We start from the raw sequence: 26,037 nt of genomic DNA, 5'->3' as shown, positions 1-26,037 counted from the left end.
AAGAGTCATTTCATACAAATGCCTTTTGTGCTTTCTTCCATGCTGCCCTCACGTTTAGGAGGTGCTCCCTGGAAACAGCTGCAAAACCTCATCACTGTTCTCCTTAATGCTCTCCTTTGCTGTGATGCCTACAAAAAATGTGACAACTGTTAGACTATTGGTGTACAGAGGCCAGGGCCCATCATGCTGACCAATGTTGTCTTACACTTTCCTTGTACTCCCCTGCCAGTCTGTAGCCATCTGTTCTCTTGTCTTAGTCCCTACCCCAAAGAGTTTACAATCTGTCTTTCTTTTCCTGGGTCTCTACAACACCCAGCACAATGGGGTCCTAGTCCAGGACTGGTGCCCCTAGATGCTACTAATTATTATTATTATTCCAGAACCACATCAAAGGTGGCAGGAGTACTGTGGGACGGGCAATTAAGTACCAAACCCAAAAGAAAAGTATATGCTGTGTATGTTTGTCCCTGCCTGTTCTATGGTTTGGAAACAGTGCATCTTGCGGAGAAGGCAAAAAGAAGATACAAGTAGTAGAAAATATTATACTGAGGAGAATGGCAGGCAAGCGGAGGGTAGTCAGAGTGAATGGAAAGAATTAGGGGAAAGATGAAGTTTGGGGCGCTCAGTGCTAGATAGGCTGGAAAGCGCATGTTTGAGGTGTGCTGGATAAGTGAGAAGAATGGGAGATGAACAACCAGCCCAGAAAGCAGAGGAGGAAGAGGAACAGCAAGACAGGATGTGCAAGACTGAGGATATGCTGCAAAGACTCCATCAAGAGAAAGTTGGTGAGAAAAGGCCACTCCACGACCTATGAACATGTGCCATGGACCGGAAGGAGCAGTGAAGAATCCTGAGCCTCTGACCTCACAGAAATGGGAAAAGGAGATGAGAAAAGAAAGAGTGATTCCAGAACCACAACAGAATTGCCCCAGGGAGGAAATAGAGAAAGTGATAGCTGATCTGGTTGGTTTGGGTTTAGATAATTAAGTGCTGAATGCTCAGAAGGAGTTAGGAGTCATGAACCTCAGGATCACAATGCCTAACCTTTAGGCACCTGGAAAAAGGGCTGTGATTCTCAAGACCTGAATTAGTCGCCTCAGCTCATATCCAATGAATGGGGACAGACAGGCGCATCACAGTGCAGTTCACAAAAGCAAGACCACTAGGCGTGGAGATAGCCGGTGAGAGATGCTAAATCTCACCCCTCTCTCAGAGCTTGGCACCTGAGGTCACGCTGCAGGGAGGAACCTAGCTGTGAAGTCAGGGACCCTCTTTAGAGTGAGGTGCCTGATGCCATTTTAGCAAGGAACTGGTGGTGAGGTGCCCATCTTTATAATTTGTAGCCCAGTGGTTAGAGCGTGTATGTGGGAGGTGGGAGACTCCTGCTCTGGCAGTGAGAGGGGAATTTAACCCCACTCCCCAGTATCCCAGGTGAGGGCTCTAACCACTGGGCTCAAAATTATACGGTGGGAACTTCCGCCTCCTTCTGTTGTCATTTTGTGTGGAGTTAGGTAGTATCTGAGCTTGCCTATAAGCCTGGGTCCTGCATGTGACTTATCTGGCCTATCACCTACCTTCACCCGTTTGAGAATCCCTCCTGGGGTTAGGCAGGAGATGGGTGTCCGGGCACCTAGAGGGAGGCAGCCATGTGCCTGGTCAGAGATAGAAACATAGGCTCCCAGGGAATATTTCTGGCAAAAACCTAGGCACCAAGTAAGTTTAGGCCCCTGCAGGGTTGGCAAAGGGTTTGTGCATCGCAGTGGTGCTGAAACCAGGCCCTAGACACCTAGCCCCTCTTGGCCATCTGAGCCTAAAGACATTTCTGCCCAGTTTCCAGAGAACATGAGTGCTCTAATCACAGTTTGCTAAGGGCTAGTAAACAAGATAGCCCCACCCCTGCAGCCAAACTACCGATTTGCTGGGAGCTCGCCAGCAAACCAGGGTTGGTGCTGGTCAATACTTGGCTAGGGGACCTCAAAGGAAAAGCCGGGTGTGGCAGGAAGTAGTCGTGGTGTTGCTTATTTAAAATTGTGGCCGGGGGAGCAATAGTCCTTGTGAGTCAGCAATGAAGTGAGATGCAGGCTGGTGGCTGGTGGTGCTGCCACATGCAGGAAGTGGTATTGCCAATTCAGTAGGGGAGCATTATTCTTTCTAAGCAGTAAAGGAATGACACAGCATAGCAGGGATCTGGGCTGCTGGAAAAGATGCCCCTTGGAAATCTGGCTCACTTGTGACTGTTAAAAATCTCATGGTAGCCATAGGAGCGTTAGTCCCAATGGCTTGCAGCCAGGTGGCTGTGCCCAGTAAACATTCCCTCTGGATATTTTGATTGGATGTGAACCACTTTCCCTCTCACTCCCTGGTCTGTATTGATGCTGCTCGCTGTTAAATATGGTTGTGTCCCATGCCAGAGGTGGGTGCATTTCAGGGGTGGCCAAAGTGATTGCTATAGAGTATGTCATTGGTAAAAGCTTGCAGTGCATGCTGGGATCCTTCTGGGAGAAAAGCTGCGTAGAAACAGAAGCTTCCCAAAGCAACCCTCCTGGGCGCTGAGCGACAAAATGGCGGGCCTCACTTATTACAGGGAGAAGACACAAAGGGTGAAATCTGGCTCCACTCAAGTCCTCCAGAAGCTTGGGCATGGGGAGTTTGTTTTAACTTTTAAGTCAGGTGAGACTGCAAGTACAGGAATCTTTGGTGAGGATGAATGACCTGAGGCCATGAGGACACTGTTTACCTTGTGGCTGGAGCAGATTAGGTGTATGAATACACTGCACCTAGCTCCTTGGAAAAGTGCCACCCATGTTTCCTGATGTCAGATACCAGCCAGACTAACAGCACGCCCGGAATCAGGGCTCTGGGGCTGCCCATTCTTCTGGCTGCGCAAACCCCCAGGGCCACACCAGGAAAATATTAATCTCTTAGAACTAAAGATGGGGAAAAATCTCTTAGGTTGCTCTGTGTCCATCTGCTGGGGAGCAGAGCTCCCTGTGAGGATACACCCAGTCCAGCTTTAAGTGAGCCCAGGGGTGGGGCACTTGCCACTTCCACACTGCTAGATCTCAGTCAGACTGGGAGCCTAGAGCACGTGACTGGGGCAGGGCAAATGATGGACATTTCAGCTTGCTGGTAGGTCTGAAAACCAGGACAAAAAGGGAACCCCTCATTTTGGGTCAACCTGAAACTAAAATTTTTAGTGAACTGAAAATAGTTTCCATTTGGGTTGAGTGAAAGAGTCACGTGATCCACAATAAAATGTGGGGTTTAGATTCTGAGCATTTGTAAAGGTTTTTTTTTTAATTAAAAAAAATAAAATTAAAGAAAATTCTGAAACAAAGTAATGGCTAATCAAAACTTGATTAACAATGTCAATTTGAAACATTTTGATTTTTATCTGATTTTTTAAGCTGTTTTTTTAAACCAAAACAATTTGGTAAAATCGACATACATTTGCAAACTGTTTTGGTGTCTTCACATCTGCACTTTTTGCCCAAAAAAACCTAATTTTTAGGCAACAAATTTCACCCAGATCTCTTGGTGCCCACCCTGCCCTTCCCACATTGCTAAGTGGGAGTAAGGATTCCAGCTAGATGGGAGCAGTGTTTCAGGCTAAGGTTGAGAACCACAGCTCTAAACAATTCCTTCTTGGAGTCTCCAACCTTGGGATCTCCCATGTGGTCATTGTATGACAGTAAGGGGTTTACCTACCTCTTTAACTTGCCTAACTGAGTTGGGCAAGGATCATACACCTAAGATTCCCAACATGCCATAAACAAGGAGTTGCGGGTTTTGTGCTGCTGCTTTAGGAGACTCATTTTAAAGAATAACAGTGAAACTATGTAATGAATGAGGCAATTTCCTAACACCTGAAGTCATAACAAATTGCCACTCATGTGAGTCACTCCCAGCCAGAGCAGAATACACAGAAAGGTTAAATTGCCCCGTGTAGTTTTACAGGTGAGCAACATTTATTGACCATCTGATGGCAGTGACAAGCTCTGTAATGTAGCAAGTTGTCAGAACACCAGCCCATTGCCCTTGTAAATAAAGAGCAAATTGCAAATCTTCAGAGCTGATCTCCTGCTAGGTCTAAGAATGAGCAACAAGAACATAGATTGGGGGATCCACGTGTCTAGCTACAAGGTAGAGATGCCTTTACCAGGCATTTCCTCATTCTATCACCCAATGTCAGCACCTTTGCACCACATTTTCAAAATGTGGGGTCAGATTTTCAGCTTGGCTCCCACTTAGTCACCTGATAAAGGATCAGATTTTCAGACATATTCAGATTCTATTGTGACACTTAGACCCAGATTCTCCAGTGTCCAGGGGTGCAAGTTGGATACTCAGGTCTTATGAAAATATGGCCCCAATTATAAGGGCTGAGCCCTTCTGAAAATTCCAGTCTAAGTGCCTACCCTTCACTGCCAAAGCACACACTAGACGTGCAAAATGGGAACGTCACCTACCAGGGCTATGTTTGTATATAAGCCCCGATTTTGCATGGAGTCTATCCCTGTGTGAGCACAACCTAGGTGCCTTAGGATAAATTGTGCTCTTAGTTACACTGGTGCAAATCAAGAGGAAATCAATGGAGCAAATTCCAGATATAAACAAGTATGATTGAAAATAAAACCCAGTTCCTTGTCTTGCAATGTAGCTCTTGAATTGGTTTTTATGAATGTTTGCAGTCCTTAGACTGTATTTCAATCTGCCAGTGAGATGCTTGGACAAAAGTTGATAAATGCCAGCAAATCTGCATTGTGGAATAATAATAACCAGCTCTTATAGAGTGCTTTTATCAGTCGATCTCAAAGTGTTTTACAATGGGAGTCTTTGCAAGGTTCATTGGACACATCACAAGGAGCTTTGCTTGTAAGGACAGTTTACAATCAGTTTAGTTTTTTTTTTAAATGTTCTTTTTCATATAAAACTTCATCTTGATGTTTATCCTACACACATGGCTGGCACCTGGCCTCCCAGGCTGTAACCGCAAAGGAATCTCACATCTAATGATAGGGGCTGAGTTAGATAGAGAGGTGTGTGTAGAATAAAATGATACCTACATAGGAAGAGATTTGTTGGATGGCTCTTTAAGTTAGCAGACAAAGGCATAACAATATCCAATGGCTGGAAGCTGAAGCTAGACAAATTCAGACTAGAAAAAAGGTGCAAATTTTCAACAGTGAGGGTGATTTATTGGGCCATCTGACCTAGAGATATAGTGAGTTTTCCATCACTTCAGTCTTTAAATCAAGATTGGACGTCTTCTCTAACTCAAACAGGAGTTATGGGCTGGATGCAGAAATTACTGGGTGAGGTTCTATAGCATGTGCTATTCAGGAGGTTGGAGCAGATTATAATAATGGTTCCTTCTGAACTTAAAATCTATGACTCTGTATCAATAGCAGACATTGGTTTAGCTGAAACTCCAATTTCACTAAAACTTTGTCTCTCCACAACCTTCGTACATTATAAATAGCAGCAGGAAAGAACAACAAACAATCTGAGCATTTTACTTTTTTTGTTTGGGTTTTAGAGATGATTTTTAACTGCATCTATCTCCCAAGTCTTTCCAACCTCCAAGTACCTTTTACTTGCACCCTTGTTGGTGACAAAATTGCCCTCTTCTGGCGAACTCAAGAACTGCTCCCATATGCAAAACTCCAGAAAATAAGAAGCTACATCATCAACGCCTGTTGTCACCAGCTTGTGTAAAAAGCTAGAATTACACATCCATGTGCATTCGCTTAGCAACCCAGATGAAAGGCGAGTGGTGGCTTACAGTGTGACACTAGCACATGTATGATGTTAGATCAATTTCTTGAATATGTGTGACGTTAATGTTTGCAGTGTGGAATAATAACCATCAAATTCTTAACTCCGCTAGACACCAAGCAGGGACTCAATAGAGACACATATCTCGCATTACAACAATTGGTGACCCACTAACTCTCCTTGTCCTATGACTGCAGAGGTGCTAACTGCTCACTTCATTTTGAATGGTCTCTTGCAACATGTGGTAACTCCTTATGCTTAACGTTGTATTTAGCTGTGACACATTTGTGTATTTAGCAGCCGGGCTCCCACTGGGAGCTCTGTGGGGAGCCCTCAGCCTGGGTTTTCCAGCTGTCTGCACTGCTGGGGCTCACAGCTGGAATGCCCCCCCCCCTTCAAAACAGAGACCCTACCAGAGGTGAAATTGACAGCTACCGCTGTCTGAGCTACGTCCACCTAAGCCTTATGCCTCTCGCTGAGGTGGTTTTACTAGGTCGGCCTAGTGGGCAAGTTGCAGTGGCAGGAGGAAAACTGTAATGTGTATGCACTGCTTACGTAGTTAGGTCAAGGTAAGCTCCCTTACATCGACTTAACTTTGTAATGTAGACATGCCCTCTGATTACCTTTCCCAGGCAGGCAGAAGAGTGCTGTGGAGCTCGAAAGCTGGTGTCTTTCACCAACAGAAGCAGTGTCCAATAAAAGGCATTTCTTCGCTCACCTTATCTCTGAAGTTAATGCTCATACAAAAGGACCATTAGTGCTGGCTAGAGTCAGGCAGAGGTTGGCGAGGGGACATGCAAGCTTCCCACACAGCTGTAATCTGCAGCGCCCTCTGCTCTGCCAGCCCTAGGCTCCACCCACATAGCTCTGCCAGTGCACCTCCATCCTGACCATTGAAGTGCTGCCCTCCCAAAGCTGCCATGCACCTCGGTCCTGGCCTAGGGCACTTGCTGCTATCCCAGCCCTAAACCTGTCTCGAGCAGAGATTAATGAACAGGCCAAGTTGGGCATAATTGTTTTTGGTGGGCTAAAATGAGAATTTTAGCAGTTTCCGTTCAGCTAGACAAGGCTGACGATTCCCTCTGAACCTGAAATCTTGCCTTGGGGGCTCAGATTTTGCATGTGGCAGTGGCTGTCACAAAGCACACAGTTGTTCGAGACCCCTGCTCTTATCCTACCAGGGAGATCTGAGCACTTTCTACCAGTGTCTCACTCCCAGGCAGCAAGAGAATCCAGGCATGGCCAGTCCTTGGAGACCTTGTTTATATCCTCCTCCTCCTCCCCCCCCCCAACACCTGCTTTCATTCTCTGTGCTCTTCCCAATCCTCAGGTCTTCCTTTCCCTGCTATCAATGCCACACCTTTTTATTTTAAATAGAGCCTGCTCTGCTTAGAGCAAACAGCCTCCTTTCCATTCTTCACCTACCCTTCCCCTCCCCCTTCTCCTTTATGCCTCTACATATCAATCAACTCAGCCACTTAGCCCTTGAAACCTGGTCTCCCCACCAGGGCTATCTGGCATGCAATCTCTGTGCTGCCATGTGCCACTGCAATCTCCTCCGGGCAGGGATTCTGTTGCCTTGCGGGGATTTGAGCAGCAGGAAGTAAGCGTTTGCGGTCTCAGGGACACTTTCTGTGCAGTCTCTCCCATCTGCAGGGAACAGATCGGAGATCCACCAAAGCATTTGATATACACCAAGCAGCATTCAATAATGTGATGAAGTGAACAAGTGACCACGCTGAAAAGCTCCATATCCTGGGTCCATCCAGCCCATATCCTGAGCCATGCAGACCAGTTAATGGGCCAGATCTTGCTTTGGAGCTACACCAAATTACACCAGTAGAGGATCTGGCCCTATATAATTTCCTTTGATGGGCTGGTTCTGGTCTCCAGCAATCTCAGCAGCTACTGTCACTTTCAGAGACCACATTAAGCAATGCTGCCATCTAGTGGTTGATTCATACTTGATTTTCCTACACACTTGCCCTTATTATTAGGGCCCTACTAAATTCATGGTCATGAAAACTGTATCACAGACCATGGAATCCGCTCTCCTCGGTGAAATCTGGTCTTTTATGCGCTTTTACCCTACACTGTACAGATTTCACAGGGGAGACCAGCATTTCTCAAATTGGGGTCCTGAGCCAAAAGGGAATTGCAGGGGAGTTACAAAGTTATTTGGGGGTGGGGGAGGGGGAGTCAGGGTATTGCCACCCTTACTTCTGCACTGCCTTCAGAGCCGGGTGGCTGGAGAGCGGCGCCTGTTGGCCAGGTGCCCAGTTCTGAAGATGGTGTCCCGCCAGCAGTTGCGCAGAAGTAGGGGTGGCAATACCATACCATGTCATCCCCCGGCGCTGCTGCCTTCAGAGCTGGGCAGCTGGAGAGTGGCTGACTGAGGGCCCTGCTCTGCAGGCAGAAGTATGGGTGGCAATATGATACCATGCCATCCTTACTTCTGTGTTGCTGCTGGTGGCAGCTCTGCTTTCAGAGCTGGGCTCCCGGCCAGCAGCCACCACTCTCCAGCTGCCCAGCTAGGAAAACTTCTATTGGTGGGAGAGAGGCTGCCGAGCCACCAAGAGCTCTTCAGGGCTGGGAAAGGTACTCCCGGAGTCACAGCAAAATGAACGGTGGAACAGATTGTTTAGCATAAGTAGATAGCATATATTGCACGGGACCTTTCAAGGTAGAGTTAACACCTCTGCAGTCATAGGACAAAAAGCGGGTTGGGGGAGGGGAGAGTTAGTGGGTAGCAGATTGTTGTAATAAGCCATAAATCCAGTGTCTCTGTTCAGCCCCTGATTTTTAGTGTCTAGCAGACTTATGAATTTAAGCTCCCAGCCCTAGCTCATCTTTTGAATGTGTTGTGCAGGTTTCCTTTGAGGATGAGGCCTGATATGTCCCGCTATATCAGGAGCCTGGCAGAATGGACATGGACACAAACTGATGTGTTCTCAGTTTGCAACACCCAAACCCCATCCTACACTGCATTGCAAATGAACAAAGAAAAATCACAGCCTCCCTTTGTTTGCCTCTAGGGTTGAGAAGATTAGGGGGTGGTGGAAAGAGGATTGTGGCTAATGCTTCACTCTGTCGACAGCCAAATCAGTGCTGTAGTTGGAAACCTCAATCAGGTTTTCATCGGGGTCTCGGAAGTAGATGGATGTGATTGGACCAATGGCACCGGTTCTGGGCACTGGGCCTTCTTCAATAGTCACACCACAGGCCTGGAAGGAGAGGGAAAGTAGGTTTGGTTTTCAGCATTAACAATGGTTTTCTAAGGGGCTTGTCCCCAGTCCCCCCCCAGGCAGATGGTGGAACCATTGTCCAAGCACCTCTCTGGCCACGGTTGTTCTGATTTAACAGTGTTGCTGTGCCTTTCCCCAGGAGAGGGGCAGATGGTGAAGAGGACCTAGAAGAGCACTAGGTGTTGCCAAGCAGGGCCCTAGCCGCTCTTGAACCCTGTGATCCCAGCCTGTGGCACTCGATGGCTGCACCTCCTGGCAGAAAAGCTGTTCACCATTCAGCACTAGAAAGGGGAACAGGACACAACCAATAGATTCAGGTTTACTGGTGAGCTAAGCCAGGCTTTGAATACAGGTCTCCAGAGCTAAGGCTATTATTGCATTAACCCCTTAATCTGCCAAGTCCCTGGGTTTATCTGTCCATGGGTAAGGGGTGTGGGTGTAGGAAGCAGAGAGTCACACAGGTAATGAAATAGACCTTCAAGAAGGCACAGGTATAACTGCCCCTCCCCATGTGACCCATACTGCTTAGAATTGGGAGGGGAGGTCTTGGATTTCCCAGGCGGATGGCTGGGTGAGATCTCACGGAGGATAGTAAGAAAATCTGAAATCTCCCAATCTCCAGTTCCCTATGGTGTCTTTCTTGAGAACATCTAAATCGGGGTAGACAACCTATGGCACACGTGCCAAAAGGGGGCACATGAGCTGATTTTCAGTGGCACTCACACTGCCCGGGTCCTGGCCACCAGTCCGGGGGGCTCTGCACTTTAATTTAATTTTAAATGAAACTTCTTAAACATTTTAAAAACCTTATTTCCTTTACATACAACAATAATTTAGTTATAGATTTATAGAAAGAGACCTTCTAAAAACATTAAAATGTATTACTGGCACACAAAACCTTAAATCAGAGTAAGTGAATAAATGAAGACTGGGCACACCACTTCTGAAAGGTTGCCAACCCCTGATCTAAATTCATCTTATTGAACACTCATGTGCTCGCTACTCTGAGTGACTTCCATGGACTTTGAACTCAAGAGATTCTCTTCATTAAGGGTCCAGTGGCAAACAGGGCTGGCTCCAGGGTTTTTGCCGCCCCAAGCGGCAAAAACAATAAAATAAATAAAAAAAAGCTGCGATTGCGATCGGCGGCATCTCCACCACATCACTTTCTTCTTCGGCGGCAGGTCCTTCCCTCTGAGAGGGACCTAGGGACCCGCTGCAGAATTGCCCCTGAAGAGCCCGACGTGCCGCCCCTGCCCCTTGGCTGCCCCAAGCACCTGCTTGCTGAACTGGTGCCTGGAGCCAGCCCCGGTGGCAAATGCTCTGCAGACCTGCACAACTAGCTAGGCTGTCAATTGCCCCTGACAGTGATCCATACAGCATAGCACTGCTGATGTGGATCCTTGTTCCTTATGACTTCCTTGTGCTGTCTAGCAGAGAAGATAAAGAGACACAACTGAGCTAGGTTGGACTGCAAAACATTGTGGGTGGATGGGGCTGAACATATGGTGTATGGACAGAAGGAAGGGGCCAATTACATAGATTAGTAGGTGATGGGTTTTGTGTTCTGAAGGCAAGAGAAACAACATTGGCGAGTAATATTTTGGCAGGTACTGGACTCTGCTGTCCCAGGACTGGGGGTTCTGTATGCCTCTGCCACCTTACCTCATCCCTGATCTGAAACGTGCACTACTATTCCAGTCCTGCCCTTAGTCTCCCTTCATCACAGCTCTGCAGATGCCCTTCAATTCTGTCTCACACCTCCCTCAGCTATTCCAGTCCAGGGTTTCCCAGGCATGTCTCTGCTGCTGACCTGCAGCCCCATCTGCTATTCCAGTCCTGGGGTTCCCACACACAGTTATGACGATGCCCCTCAATCCTGCCCCATAGACCTTGCCCCCAAACCCCCTGCTACCCCAGTGCTGAACCTGTTATACAGAGATTTTCAAATGTATCCCAAAGGGGGAGGTTTTGTGATACAGAGCAATACAAAGCCAGGAGATTCACGTTCACACACTGAAATCCAGGCGTCTGGTTCTCCTCTTCCTTACAACCCCCTTGACCTGAGTGGAATTACTCCTGATTTACACTGCTGTAAGCACAAGCTGAAATGGGCACCAGGTCTCCAACATGACAGGGAAGTTTGCTAGCCCCATTACTCTCTCACACACCCCTGGGTTTATTCATTCACATCAGGCCTATGGTAGCATCCCATAAGACATGTGGCTACTTGTGTGAAACACAGTTTTCCCAACCTTCAGGTGTCCCACTAGCTGGTCTAGCGAGGTGTCTGTGATCAAGCAGACATCTATGGAACCAGGAACTGGTCTGCGAGCCTTGGGTTCAAACTCCTTCCCAGCCTCGTGGAGGTTAAACTTTTGGTTCCCGAAACGTAGCGCTTTCCGGTTGCCCTGTCACCAAGGGAAGGGAAGGAAAGGATCAATGTACTGTCAAACAGAGACCCACTGTGCTGAACGCCAGGACTGCAAGGGAAACCCTGGGCTGGGGAGTGAGCCACCTGTTCATAGCACCAGGGATACTGCTCTGAGAGAACAGGAGAAATCTCTTTGACAGGTAGGAGGTGTGGTCCATTTCTGTACTCAATGTCACCCCCTAGTGGAAAGCAAGTGGAACTTCTGTTCCATAGCACAACAAGGGACACAGGAGTGAGGTCTTAGCATTGCTATAGCTTTACAGACATGGGAGGAGAAGGAGAATTTCAAAGACCCAAATGACGTTTGATGCCTAGCTGCTGCTACATGTGTCTTTGGAAATGTCACCCAGGAACTAACCAGCCCTCCCACTGGCTCTATGAGGTCAAGCAGTTTTTTTTTTTTAAAAAGTGAATTTAAACAAACAAAAATGGATTTCAGTTTTTGGTCCAAATTTGAAACTTTGCTGAAATGTTTAACTTCAAAGCAGTGCAAGCTGCTCTAGAACTGGGAAATGGGCAGGGGGGAATTGTGAAAATGTCAGTTTTTTTGTTCCGTGTGTCTGTCAAAATTCCAAAAATGTCAAGCAACTCAAGAAGTAAGGGGCTTAGGGGCCTCTGGTGTATAAGCTATTCTGCTTCAAAGCATAGGTTCTGAACTCTGGCTATTGGGGGTCAGGAGGAAGCTTCCTTTAAAACAGGGCTTCCCAAACTGTGGTATGCATCCCCCTGGGGGCATGAGAGACATCTCGGGGGTGGGAGGATACGTGGGAGAAATTGTGTAATGGTGGATTTTATTTATTCATTATTTTATTTATTGCATTCTCATAACAGGCTACTCAGACAAAGCTTTAAAACTCTGTGGGAATTTGTTATGTAAAATACGGTAGTTAATTTACTTCAAGATGTACCAATGAGAACACAGATACACAGAGATGCTGAGGTACAGAGCCCTCACCTCCAATCACTGTACAGCATGGGTTCAGTTGCCCAGCAACTGTCTGGTCTAACTGAGCTCAGAACTTAGTCAGGTTTTTTTTTTTCAAGTTGTGTACATCGCACTATAACTATATCTGTATGTAACAGTCCAATAGAGAGATGGCTAAAGACAGGTAGTGTTAAACAAGAACACTCAAAGCATCAGTGAGGAGGAGGATAGGGGTATGTGGGCAGCTGGAAGGGGATATGCAATATGAGAAGTTTGAGAACCTCTGCTCTAGAGGTAGGTTCTTCCATTATTTCCTGCTGTAGGGTCTTCTGTACCTGCCTGACAAAGCTGCTGCTGACTTATGTCAGAGACAGGACACTTAGTCAGACGTGCCATGGGCTGACAGTTCCTAAAGTCTTCACTCTACAGATAGGGAAAATAGAGATGCCTTGCTCACGGTGACACAGTAAGTCAATGGCAGAAGCAGGACTAGAACTCAGAATATCCCAACTCTATCTTGCCCCTCAGATTACCTTGAAAGTGACTACTTCCATACCCAAGACTTTGGAATAAAAGCCTACGGTGTCCTCAATGCTCTTCACAGTCAGCACCAGGTGATCCAGTCGATGGATAAGACATGGTTGGGGGCCCTCACGCTTCTCCTGCCAGAAGGCCATCTGAAAGCCAGGAACCAGAGACTAAACCCAAGTAGAAATAAGGTTAGTGAGATGCAAGGACAAACTATCAGGTCATTTACTAGTTGGGCTGGCTAGGGACGTGGGGCTAATTAAATAGAAGCAGAAGCCAAAGTTTGGTTTTCTTTTGGCCTGCGGTTGTGTAGCAGCGTGGACTCACCCCTGCAGCGCCTCCTGCTGGTCGTCTCAGGGAATTAGCTCTCCAGCCATTGGAGCGGTCTCTGCAGGCCATGCCCGCTACTGCTGGGCCCCTGTGTCCCTCCCAGGGCCCCAGTGCCCTTTTCTCTGGGGTGCTGCCCCTCTGGCAGTACTCTTCAGTCTCAGGGTCTCCCCACCCAGGGGAACCCCACCCCCTATCCCTACCTTGCCTCAGCATATAGCTACTGCCAGTCATCATCCAGCTCCCACGTCCTGGGCAGATTGCAGTATCAGCCTACTCATCACCAGCAAGGTTGGGTTTGGACCTGCTGCCTTTGCCTACCCCTGGGCTGCCCCCCTGCAACCCCCAGTACCTATTTGCCTTATGCTAGGCTGCAGCCTGGGGCTTTCCAGGCTTGAGCTCTCCAGTTCCTCTGCCTTTCCCCAGCCCTGCTCCACTCAGGTACCCTGTCTCTAGCTCCCTACAGCCAGGCCCATCTCCCTCTACAACTAGAGAGAGACTGTTTGCTTGAGTGCCTGGCTCAAGCCTTTATAGGGCCAGCTGGGCCCTGATTGGGGCGTGGCCCCAGCTGAGCCTGCTTCCCACTCAGCCTGGGCTGTTCTCCCAGCCCTCTCCCAGGGCTGGTTTTAACCCTGTCAGGGATGGAGCAGGTAACCACCCTGCTACAGGTTGGCACATGAAAAATATGTTCTCCTCCTTGAAATGCTTCCTCAAGACCAACCTGTCTTGTGATGCCCGATTCAAAGCCCACCGAAATTAATGAGAGACTTTCAATTGACGTCAATGGACTTTGAGTCAGGTCCTAGAAGAATCAGCCAATGAGTGATGGCTAGGAGCACGGGCAGATGGGATGGCTGACAGTTACCCTATCAACGTATGATACAGTCATAAGGCAATCCTGCCTGGAGCACCCTCCTGAGGCCAGCTGTGGCACTACAATTGTGCCTGCCTCAGTTTTCCCTCTCAGCTAACCCAATAACTTCACTTCAGGCTCTCTTGACACTGTAATACCAGCCTCTGGGTTAGTTTGTTATAAAAGCCTTTGTGCAATGCAGTACATAACACAAATCGGAACCACATAGTCCATTTCTCACCCCAGTGCAAGCAGTCATGAAAGTTCAAGACATCTCTTCCCTTGCCTCACATACCACCCCTGTTAGCTCTGTGTTCTTGGGAAACCAGGGCGCAGTACCCAGCCTGTCTGACTCACAAAGGACCCCCTCTCCCCGCAGCCTCTGCTTGAACCAAAACCAGTCAGAAGAAAGACTTACAAAAAGCAATGAAAAGGCAGTGGGAGACACACCTAAACTCCTGGGATAAGGATGACAGGATTAAGGAAACTCCCCTAGCCTCATTTGCATCGAAGATGGGACAGGGAGGCATCTCCATTAGCATACAGAATGGAGAACAGAGATTCCAAGGCAAGAACCGCATGGAACTCTGGGTCCAGAAAAGCAGGGAAGCACTGCATCATGGGGGATCTCTGCTCCAGATGGTAATGAACCCACGCCTGTACACACCCAGCTCAGTAGTTATCAGACCAATTCTAGTAATAAATCCTTTATTGGTATCCAAAATACTGCAGCTGCCTAATTGCACTGTGAGCTCCCTCCAAGGAACACCACCTATAGTCAGGAATGATCAGCTCCCATTGTCTAGCCCAGTGGTTTTCAAACTTTTTTTCTGGTGACCCAGTTGAAGAAAATGGTTGATGCCTGAGACCCAGTGGAGCTGGGGATGAGGGGTTGGGGTATGGGAGGGGGCTCAGGGCTGGGGCAAGGGGCAGTGGTGTGGGAGGGGGGCAGGGCTCTGGGCTAGGAGTGCAGGCTCTGGGGTGGGACCGGGGATGAGGGCATTGGGGTGCAGGAAGGGGCTCTTGGTTTGGGGGGGGCTCAGGGCTGGGGCAGGGGATTGGGGTGTGGGGCGCGGGCTTACCTCTGGCAGCTCCTGGGCAGCAGTGCAGCCGGGGTGCAGAGGCAGGCTTCCCACCTGTCCTGGCACTGCGAACTGTGCTGCACCCCAGAAGTGACCAGCAGGTCCAGCTCCTAGGCAGAGGTGTGCAAGCAGCTCCGCGCATCTCTTGCCCACAGGCACCCTCCCAGCTCCCATTGTTGTGAGTGTGGAGCTGGTGCTCGAGGTGGGGGCGGAGCCTATGAGCTGGACCTGCTGCTGGCCGCTTCTGGGTAGGGACTACTAGTTTTACTATTAGTTTTTACTGGCGTTCCATGACCCAGTACTGGGTTGCAACCCGAACTTTAAAAACCACTGGACTAGCCTGAACAAAACAACTTTGGTATACTCCCTTGAGCCATCAGTTTGCCCATAAACAAACCTAGTCTCCTCCCTTGAACCATTGTTGTTTCCCTACAAAAACCCCTACCCACGCTCAAGTAAGGGTTCTGATGCCTGGATCCGAAATCTGCATCAATTCCATTGGGACTTTATCTTCTCCTGACTGATCGTGCTGGGGGCTCTGCCAGTCTCCAGCACTCCGGACCCTCAGCTATCACCACCCCCGGGATCCCCAATCGATTCAAGCTTCACGGAGTGGTGAGAACCCAACTCTCTCTCTCTCTCTCTCTTTTTCTTTTCTACTGTAGGCATATCTTTCTAATCCTGACTTGTGTGATCAGTTATAGTTTTCTAAACCTGACTTTTGTAATAAAATTTAAGTTAGATTTAATATTGTAACTGTTTTGTTTGTTTGGCTCTCCTTGTGTGGTTATTACCTGGCAATAAATAACTTTTATGGTTCAGCTGGTTGCTTCCCTCTCTCTCCCTCTCTCTCTTTTATGTTTTTGGCTTCCTCATTCGCTCTGCAGCAACTCTCCTCTTACCTAAGCTAAAGATCCCTGTAGCGCCCAAAAATCCTGTGGGGTTTGCTCATCCAGTGGGTTACTACCAGAACAATTGTAATGTGAAGGTGGGGATAGGGACGTGCTGAACCTGGAACATATGAGGGTGGCAGCTTGGAAGTGCTACTTGACCCAGCTGCTCAGGCGTGCTCTATTCCGGTGCAGTGCCTGTGGCATATGAAAGTGGCAGCTTGGAAGTGCCGCTTGACCCAGCCTGCTGAGTCCAGGGACATATAAGGGATCAGCTCGGGAGTGCTGATTCACCCAGTCTGCTCAGACACGCTCTGTTAATGTGTGTGTGCGTGTATTTGTCTGATTCTGGGGCTGGAGGAACCCAGTCCTGGGGAACCTAGGTCCTGCAGGATAGCTCCATTGGGAGGGGACTTGCAGCAGGGAGAAGTAGAGCTCCTTATGAGAACACAAGTGACACAAGCAGTACATTGATAGAATTACAGACCCCCCGCCCAGAAGAGTAACCCTAACAAATAAGTGTACCCCAAAGTAGCAGGCAAATCTGGTAGCAGCCCTCATCACCTTCAATCATGCCTGGACTCTCTATCAGTCTTCTTCTGTCCTTCTGCCACCTCACCCTTTCCAAGTGGACTGAAACCCTGCTCTTCCTACTGGGAACCCCCGGTGACACCCTGTACCGCATATGACCCCCTGTACTCCATGTTCACCACTTCTGTAAGGTTATGATTTATTTTGTACAAAGTATGCTTGTGAGGTATCATTTGCAATCTCATAATCTGCTGAATATTATCATCCCATTGAAATGTGTGTAAAATCACTGCATGTAAAATTATGAGATTTTTCTATATGATTGTTACTGAAATATGTTGTAGTTCTGGGTAGCACTCACTAACTATTTTCTCAGAGACAAAGGCGCACTAGCACACCAGAGACAGGCCATTTACAAATGGGGTCTGAGCCCAAAAAGGTTGTGAATCACTGCCCTACAGCACAGGGCTCCCTATTATACTTAGAGAAACACAGATTACCAGCAGATTTAAATTACTTGACTCAGTAATGCAAAATGTTTGTTTCTCCAGTGACTAGGGATGCTTTTGAATCGACCTGCAGAAGGAAAATAGCACTTTTTGAGATTTGAGAGGTTTTCATTTCTTTTTCTGATTGATTTTACAAGAGATATTTAGGTCTTGTCTAGCATGGAAGACTCTATGTGCCACTGAAGAACCAGGAAGATTATGCCATCATCAATAACATGTAAGTGAAATCTCTTTAATCAAAAGGGGAAATAGTTTTAATTCAAAATGCTAAAGTCTGTGTTTATATCTGTTTAACCCAAACACTCAATTAACAGTCGGGAAAAGAGTTCTCTTTGTTAAAGGTCCAACACTTGAATTAAGTTCTGACACAAGTCATAATCCTCTTCTCTGAGGCCCTCAACTAGTCCCCCAGCAAAACCAACACACAGTAGACTTGATGCTCCTGATTTTTCTAAGTTTGAAAAAACAACAACAACGGGGGAAAATAAACCCTCTCAGCCCTTTCCATTATTGACTGACAAAAACACCACCAACAATCCCATAGCCTTTTATTTGGGGCCAGCCATGAAACAAATAAATCAAGGGTTAGAGTTGGAAAATGAAGGGGCCCAGGAGGTGGTCGCTGAAGGTGAGAGGGCAAGAAAGAAGAGGAGAGCAGCTAGTCCTGTAGGAAGAGGGGAAGAGTCAGTGGAGATAACAACACCAAATATGAGCCCCAGGAGGATACGGGATGAGTTGTGGAGGATTGCAAGGAAGAATAGGAATCGAGAGGATTTGCAGCCAGAGGGAACAGGGGATAGACTGGAGAATTGCACCATCACCAGGAAAAGGCAGGTCTACGTAATTGGGGACTCCTTACTGAGAAGAATAGACAGGCCTGTAACCAGAACTAATCCAGAGAACAGAAGGGTGTGCTGTCTGCCGGGTGCTAAGATATGGGATGTGGACCTGAGGCTGAAGAGGATCCTAACAGTAGCGGAAAGAATCCACTGATTGTCCTTCATGTGGGAACGAATGGTACGGCTAGATTCTCACTGGAATGTATCAAGGGAGACTGTGCCAGGCTGGGGAAGATGCTTAAGGAAATCAAGGCTCAGGTGATCTTCAGTGGGATTCTGCCTGTTCCTAGAGAAGGGCCACAAAGGTGTGACAAGATTATGATGATCAACAGATGACTCAGGCAGTGGTGCTGTAAGGAGGGCTTTGGGATGTATGGCCACTTGGAGGCATTCATGGACAGAGGACTGTTCTCTCAGGATGGACTTCACCTGAGTAGGGAGGGAAATAGACTTCTAGGATGGAGGCTGGCACAACCGATTAAAAGAGCTTTAAACTAGGAACTGGGGGGAGATGATTGGGAGATGTCCAGGTAATCTCCACTCTGGATTTTAACATTGAGAGGGAAGAAAATGAAGTAAGAAAGGATACAGCCATGGGTAGGAGAATGGACATAAGGAGGAAGGGTAGTGTAGATACCAGTCTAATAGGTGATACTGGCAGTAGAATATCTGTGCCTAATTAGGTAAAGAATGTGAGCGAAGCCAAACAGCAAAAATTAAGATGTTTGTACACCAATGCGAGGAGCCTAGGTAACAAAATGGAGGAACTAGAGTTACTGGTGCAGGAAGTGAAACCAGATATTATAGGGATAACAGAAACATGGTGGAATAATAGTCATGACTGGAGTACAGGTATTGAAGGGTATGTGCTGTTTAGGAAAGACAGAAATAAAGGCAAAGGTGGTGGAGTAGCATGGTATATCAATGATGAGGTAGACTGTAAAGAAATAAGAAGCGATGGGATGGATAAGACAGAGTCTGTCTGGGAAAAAATCACATTGGGGAAGAAAGCTACTAAAGCCTCCCCTGGGATAGTGCTTGGGGTGTGCTATAGACCACCGGGATCTGATTTGGATATGGATAGAGACCTCTTTAATGTTTTTAATGAAGTAACTACTAATGGGAATTGTGTGATCATGGGAGACTTTAACTTCCCAGATATAGACTGGAGGACAAGTGCTAGTAATAATAATAGGGCTCAGTTTTTCCTGGATGTGATAGCTGATGGATTCCTTCACCAAGTAGTTGATGAACCAACAAGAGGGGATGCCATTTTAGATTTGGTTTTGGTGAGTAGTGAGGACCTCGTCAAAGAAATGGTTGTAGGGGACAACCTTGGTTCGAGCAATCATTAGCTAATTCAGTTCAAACTAAATGGAAGGATAAACAAAAATAGATCTGTGACTAGGGTTTTTGATTTCAAAAGGGCTAACTTAAAAAAATTAAGGAAATTAGTTAGGGAAGTGGATTGGACTGAAGAACCTGTGGACCTAAAGGAGGAGGAGGCCTGGAATTACTTCAAGTCAAAGTTGCAGAAACTATCAGAAGCCTGCATCCCAAGAAAGGGGGAAAAATTCATAGGCAGCAATTGTAGACCAAGCTGGATGAGCAAGCATCTCAGAGAGGTGATTAAGAAAAAGCAGAAAGCCTACAAGGAGTGGAAGGTGGGAGCGATCAGCAAGGAAAGCTACCTTATTGAGGTCAAAACATGTAGGGATAAAGTGAGAGAGGCCAAAAGCCATGTAGAGTTGGACCTTGCAAAGGGAATTAAAATCAATAGTAAAAGGTTCTATAGCCATATAAATAAGAAGAAAACAAAGAGAGAAGAAGTGGGACCGCTAAACACTGAGGCTGGAGTGGAGGTAAAGGATAATCTTGACATGGCCCAATATCTAAACAAATACTTTGCCTCAGTCTTTAATGAGGCTAATGAGAAGCTTAGGGGTAATGGTAGGATGACAAATTGGAATGAAAATATGGTGGTAGATATTACCATCTGAGGTAGAAGCCAAACTTGAACAGCTTAATGGGACTAAATCGGGGGGGCCAGATAATCTTCATCCAAGAATATTAAAGGAACTGGCACATGAAATTGCAAGCCCATTAGCCAGAATTTTTAATGAATCTGTAAACTCAGGGGTTGTACCATATGACTGGAGAATTGCTAACATAGTTCCTATTTTTAAGAAAGGAAAAAAAAGTGATCCGGGTAACTACAGGCCTGTTAGTTTGACATCTGTAGTATGGAAGGTCTTGGAAAAATTTTTTGAAGGGGAAAGTAGTTAAGGACATTGAGGTCAATGGTAATTGGGACAAAATACAACATGGTTTTACAAAAGGTAGATTGTGCCAAACCAACCTGATCTCCTTCTTGGAGAAGGTAACAGATTTGTTAGACAAAGGAAATGCAGTGGATCTAATTTACCTCAATTTCAGTAAGGCATTTGATATGGTTCCACATGGGGAATTATTAGCTAAATTGGAAAAGATGGGGATCAATATGAAAATTGAAAGGTGGATAAGGAACTGGTTAAAGGGGAGACTACAACGGGTGGTACTGAAAAGTGACTTGTCAGGCTGTAGGGAGGTTACTAGTGGAGTTCCTCAGGGATCGGTTTTGGGACCAGTCTTTTTTAATCTTTTTATTACTGACCTTGACATAAAAAGTGAGAATGTGCTAATAAAGTTTGCGGATGACATAAAGCTGGGAGGTATGGCCAATACAGAGAAGGACCGGGATATCGTACAGGAAGATCTGGATGATCTTGTAAACTGGAGTAATAGTATTAGGATGAAATTACTAGTGAAAAATGCAAGGTCATGCATTTAGGGATTAATAACAAGAATTTTTGTTATAAGCTGGGGATGCATCAGTTGGAAGTAACAGAGGAGGAGAAGGACCTCGGAGTATTGGTTGATCACAGGATGACTATGTGCTGCCAATGTGATATGGCCGTGAAAAAAGCTAATGCAGTCTTGGGATGTATCAGGTAAGGTATTTCCAGTAGAGATAAGGAGGTGTTAGTACCGTTATACAAGGCACTGGTGAGATCTCATCTGGAATACTGGGTGCAGTTCTGGTCTCCCATGTTTGAGAAGGATGAATTCAAACTGGAACAGGTACAGAGAAGGGCTACTAGGATGATCCGAGGAATAGAAAACCTGTCTTATGAAAGGAGACTCAAAGAGCTTGGCTTGTTTAGCCTAGCCAAAAGAAGACTGAGGGGAGATATGATTGCTCTCTATAAATATATCAGAGGAATAAATACCAGGGAGAGAGAGGAATTATTTAAGCTCAGTACCAATGTGGACACAAGAAAAAATGGCCATCAGGAAGTTTAGACTTGAAATTAGACAAAGGTTTCTAACCATCAGAGGAGTGAAGTTCTGGAACAGTCTTCCAAGGGGAGCAGTGGGGGCAAAGACATATCTGGTTTCAAGACTAAGCTTGATAAATTTATGGAGGGGATTGTATGATGGGATAGCCTAATTTTGGCAATTAATTGATCTTTGACTATTAGCGGTAAATATGCCCAATATGTCTGTGATGGGATGTTAGATGGGGTGGGATCTGAGTTACTACAGAGAATTCTTTCCTGGGTGCTGGCTGGTGAGTCTTGCCCACATGCTCTGGGTTTAGCTGATCGTCATAGTTGGGGTCAGGAAGGAATTTTGCTCCAGGACAGATTGGCAGAGGCCCTGAGGGTTTTTCGCCTTCCTCTGCAGCGTGGGGCACAGGCCACTTGCTGGAGGATTCTCTTCACCTTGAAGTCTTAAAACCACGATTTGAGGACTTCAATAGCTCAGACATAGGTTAGGGGTTTGATTAGGGTTACCATATTTTATTAATCAAAAAAGAGGACACGGGGTGCCGCCCTAGCCCCGCCCCCTCCCACTTCCCTCCCCCCTCAGAATCCCCCTACCGCCTACGTGTCCCCTGACTGCCCCCTCCTGAGACCCCCCCACCCTAACTGCCCCCAGGACCCCACCCCCTATCTAAGTCTCCCTGCTCCCTGCCCCCTGAGTGCCCCAACTGCTCTCTACATCCCCTTCTCCCGACAGGCCCCCCCCAGAAATCCCAACCAATCTAACCCCCCATTCCCTGTCCCTTGCCTGCCCCCCGTCACCAGGCCAAGGGAGAGCTGCGGGCTCCACGTGCAGCCAAACACTGTGCTGTGCTGCTCTGCGGGGGAGGAGGGAGTGGGGGAAGGGGAGGGACTCTGGCTGCTAGAGGCCCCAGTGGCTGCGAGCGGCTTTCAATCAGGCCCAGCCGTCCAATTAGCCGCACCGCACTCTGCATGAGGGGAAGGGGGAAATCCCGGACATTTCTACTTTATTAGAAATCGCCCCCGGACGGCCATTTAAAGCTGAAAAAGCCAGACATGTCCAGGGAAACCCGGACGGATGGTAACCCTAGGTTTGATACAGGAGTGCGTCGGTGAGATTCTGTGGCCTGCGTCGTGCAGGAGGTCAGACTAGATTATCATAATGGTCCCTTCTGATCTTAAAGTCTATGATTCTATGATTCTAAGGCACTGAGACTCAATAGGGGATGATGTAATTGCCATATGAACTATATTGATCGTTTCTGCAGTGTGTGACTATACACACTCACTGAACTCCTATGTTATAAGTACACTGGCATTTCTCAAGGTTAGCCTGCACCATAGTAAAAGCCCCGGTAGCCCATCTATGCTAGCCCTCCCACTGGTGCAGCTGCAGCAGTGAGTGAGTTTGAGAAAAATGCTAGTATAGACAAGGTTTCCAACTCCCGCCCAGCCTGGCATGAGCTCGCTGTAAAACCTGGCCCAGATTCCCAGAGGGCAAATCTGGGCAAGTCTCCTCCCTGTTCATGTCAAAGTCACTGTCTGGGATCTGGAGGCGATGTCCTGAGGCCACCAGAGTTATAAAGGCAGAAAGTATTTCACAAATAACATATGCAAGACCTCAGAATTATCCAGATCTGTGGCGCTCTTGCTGTTTCCACCAATTACAGTGAAAAGCAGTGTGACGCTGCCATTAAAAATTCACCGGCACTTTCTTGAGCTAGCGTTTGAAAATGCTGAACCAAACACCCTTTAGATTGTATGCAGTTTCTGCAAAGTCCCATGCAAGCCTGTGGGCCTGCGTGTGTAGCAACCGGAATCCTGATACATTTAGGGTTACCATATTTTGTGCCTCCAAAAGGAGGACACTCCACGGGGCCCCAGCCCCGCCCACGCCCCCAGCCCCGCCCACGCCCATGCCCCAACTCCGCCCCTTCCCCAAAGTCTCCGCCCCCTCCCCTGCTTCCCGCGAACATTTGATTCGCGGGAAGCCTGAAGCAGGTAAGAGGGGTGTGGGGGTCGGCTCGGGTCATAGGATGCCGGCCCCGGGCCCGGGCCCTGGCCGAGCACCCCCCGGCCCGGCCCTGCACCGCCGGCCCGTCCCCCGAGCCCCCGGCCCGACACCACTCCGCCGGCCCGTCCCCCGAGTCCCCAGCCCGGCCCAGCACTGCTCTGCCGGCCCGTCCCCCGAGCCCCCGGCCCGGCACCGCTCCGCCAGCCCGGCCCCTGAGCCTCCGGGCTGGCCTGGCACTGCTCTGCTGGCCCGGCCCCGCATGTCCCGATTTTCCCGGACATGTCTGGCTTTTTGGGATTTCCCCCCGGACGGGGATTTGGAGCCCAAAAAGCCAGACATGTCCGGGAAAATCCGGACGTATGGTAACCCTAGATACATTGGCTTTGCTTTCTGGTGTTTGCAAGAGCTGATTTTCAGTCGAGCAAGCACTCAGGATGTTTGCTGTCTGAAGACACAGCCTGTCACTTTGCAATCTCCCCTCCCCCCCCAGCCCCAGCCTCAGAACCATTTGCAGAGTCACTGTCTGCACTTCTAGAGTTAATATTTAAGTGTTGTCTGATATCAGGAAATGAACATGAGTGAAATGTTGGTAGGAAAAAAATAAAAAAGCCCAGTACCTGCACGCAATGAAGACAGGCAGGCTCAGCAAAACAGCCTGAAAGAACACTGTCCCCTTCAGCTAACCACTTCCTGGTCCCCAGAGCTGAGCTGTGCTGGGAGCAGAGTTCCCAAGGAAATGACATAGAGCGAGTATAAATAAAAGCCTGACTCCTGAATGTTGCTCCCTCCCCTCCGTGGAGACCTTGGATTCTGTTCGTACAAAGCAGCTGACCAGGTTGGGGCCAAAGATCTCAGGCATTTTCCCCAGCTTTGTGTGTAACACATGCTTGCTTCTAAAATAGAGAATACAGCCTCCCTGTGCAACAGCACAGGCTACAGGGAGCTCCCAGAAAACAGAAACTGGGGCACACGACTGCAGTTCTTGGGCTTACCCCAGCTGTGCAGGATGTGCCTGCCTGGGAATCACCACTCCTTCCCTGCCTCCAGGGGGCGCTCTGTGCCTCTGAGTCAGGCAAAGGTCATATTGTCCCATCAGGTTGTGCGCACACTCAGTGCCCCCGGGGACACTAGAGCATCAATGAGGCAGGAAGGAATTGCTCATCCCTGCAATTATAAGCAGGTTCATGATGGTACATCCTGATGTCCTGTCCACTGTAGAGCTCCCCATGTTGCTCTTAGTGGTGGCGCTAAACGGACTTCGACAAGGCCTGTGTGAGTACTACTGCGTTTAGAGTCTCTGGGTGTGGCATCTATGTCCCCTGGACCTCAGGATCCCTCTCCAAGCAGCCACACTGGCTACCGATTAACCTGAGGAGAACCTGTAGACTTTCCTCCACTTTATTCAAGATTCTCCACTCTCTGGCTCTGCCTTATCTGTGTGATTTGATCCATGCTGCTCTACCTGTCCTCTGAGCTCGTGGTTCATCATGGTGTAACTCCAGCTCCATGCCAATGATGTCAGTGGAGCTACCCCTGCCTAAAACTGGAGCGACAAACTTGTGTGCCATGCCCGAGGTCCTGTTGTCAACTTCTCAGCCTGTCAGTTCTCTGGGCTACTCCTCACTCACCCGAAGCTGGCGGAATGCGCTCCCATTTGACCTTCCCGCAACTGACTCTATTAGCCTTTTAAAGGTCAGACTTAAAGCCCTGCACTTCTACCCAGTTACTGCTGGTCTCATGTCCTGCACTTGTCATCTTCTTTGATAGTTCGGTTCTTCAGCACCTGCTACATGTGAAAGATGTTTTGTAAAACAAACAGAGAACGACATTATCAGCTGCTACATCCCTGCAGATGATTTAGGACTTGCTCATTAATACCTCCTAGATGATACTCTTATGACTAGGAGAGAGAACTTTTAAACTGGGGGGAAATGGTGAACTGCCTAGACCTTGCCTTTTCCTTTGACTGTAGAGTGCCTAGCCCACATGTAGAACAACCAAATACTTTGGAAGTGCCTGTCCAAACAGCTAAGCACCTTCTGAAAAGCACAACATTCAGATGCACCACTATCCAGGATGAACTTCCTACCTCCCACAAAGACCCCTCCTTCCACACACTCATATCCGGACAACCCAAGTCATCAAGGACAGCCTGAGACAACAGCTAGGCCTGGCAATGCACCCTGGAGCTCAGGAAATCTGGACTCTGTTGGATCAGGGCTGAAATCTAGCTGACGGTGGAGGATGATAATGTGTATAGTTGTGTTAGCATTTTAGAGCTGTGTAGATACTGGTTCCTCTCACAACACCACCTCACAGTTTTTCCCAAGAGGAAGTCTCAGGCCTGGAATAGCAAGAAGAGTGCTACATGCCTGGATGAGGTGTACTGGCATAGCTGTTAGGAGGAAACTAGCATAAATCCTGCCCATGATATGCCAGGCTCTACAGCTGTCCTTTTCCATCTTTGGGCCTGTTCCCTCTGAAGTCAGTAGCAGAGCCCCCATGCCCTTCAATGGGGAAAGATCAGGTCTTTTTCTATCACCAAATTCATACAAAATTTGGTAGGGTTTTTAAAAAAAGATTTTACTTTGTATTGAGCCAAGAGTTTCAGATTCATCCCAGTGCCATGAGGGAAGGCTGCCTGAGTAGACATCCTGTACAATATGAGGTGACCACATTGGGATACAAGAACAGGTCAAAGCAATGAGGCCAACACTGAAAGGATTTTATTATCTTGTGATACTGTCAATGGGCAG

General features: G+C 47.8%; 1 protein-coding gene across 1 annotated transcript; it reads right to left on the bottom strand.

Moving 5' to 3' along the window:
- Positions 1-4,783: 4,783 nt before the first annotated feature.
- Positions 4,784-23,976, bottom strand: GLOD5 (glyoxalase domain containing 5). The gene is given in 6 exon segments (XM_054040922.1): positions 4,784-9,002; positions 11,279-11,434; positions 12,664-12,724; positions 12,726-12,805; positions 12,916-13,080; positions 23,899-23,976. Coding segments are annotated over 5 exon segments (591 nt in total). The 5' UTR covers positions 13,060-13,080; positions 23,899-23,976; the 3' UTR covers positions 4,784-8,852.
- Positions 23,977-26,037: the final 2,061 nt, after the last annotated feature.

The sequence above is a fragment of the Malaclemys terrapin genome, chromosome 9, assembly GCF_027887155.1.
Source record: "Malaclemys terrapin pileata isolate rMalTer1 chromosome 9, rMalTer1.hap1, whole genome shotgun sequence".
Classification (NCBI taxonomy): Eukaryota; Metazoa; Chordata; order Testudines; family Emydidae; genus Malaclemys; species Malaclemys terrapin.
This window is presented reverse-complemented; position numbering and strand designations above follow the sequence as displayed.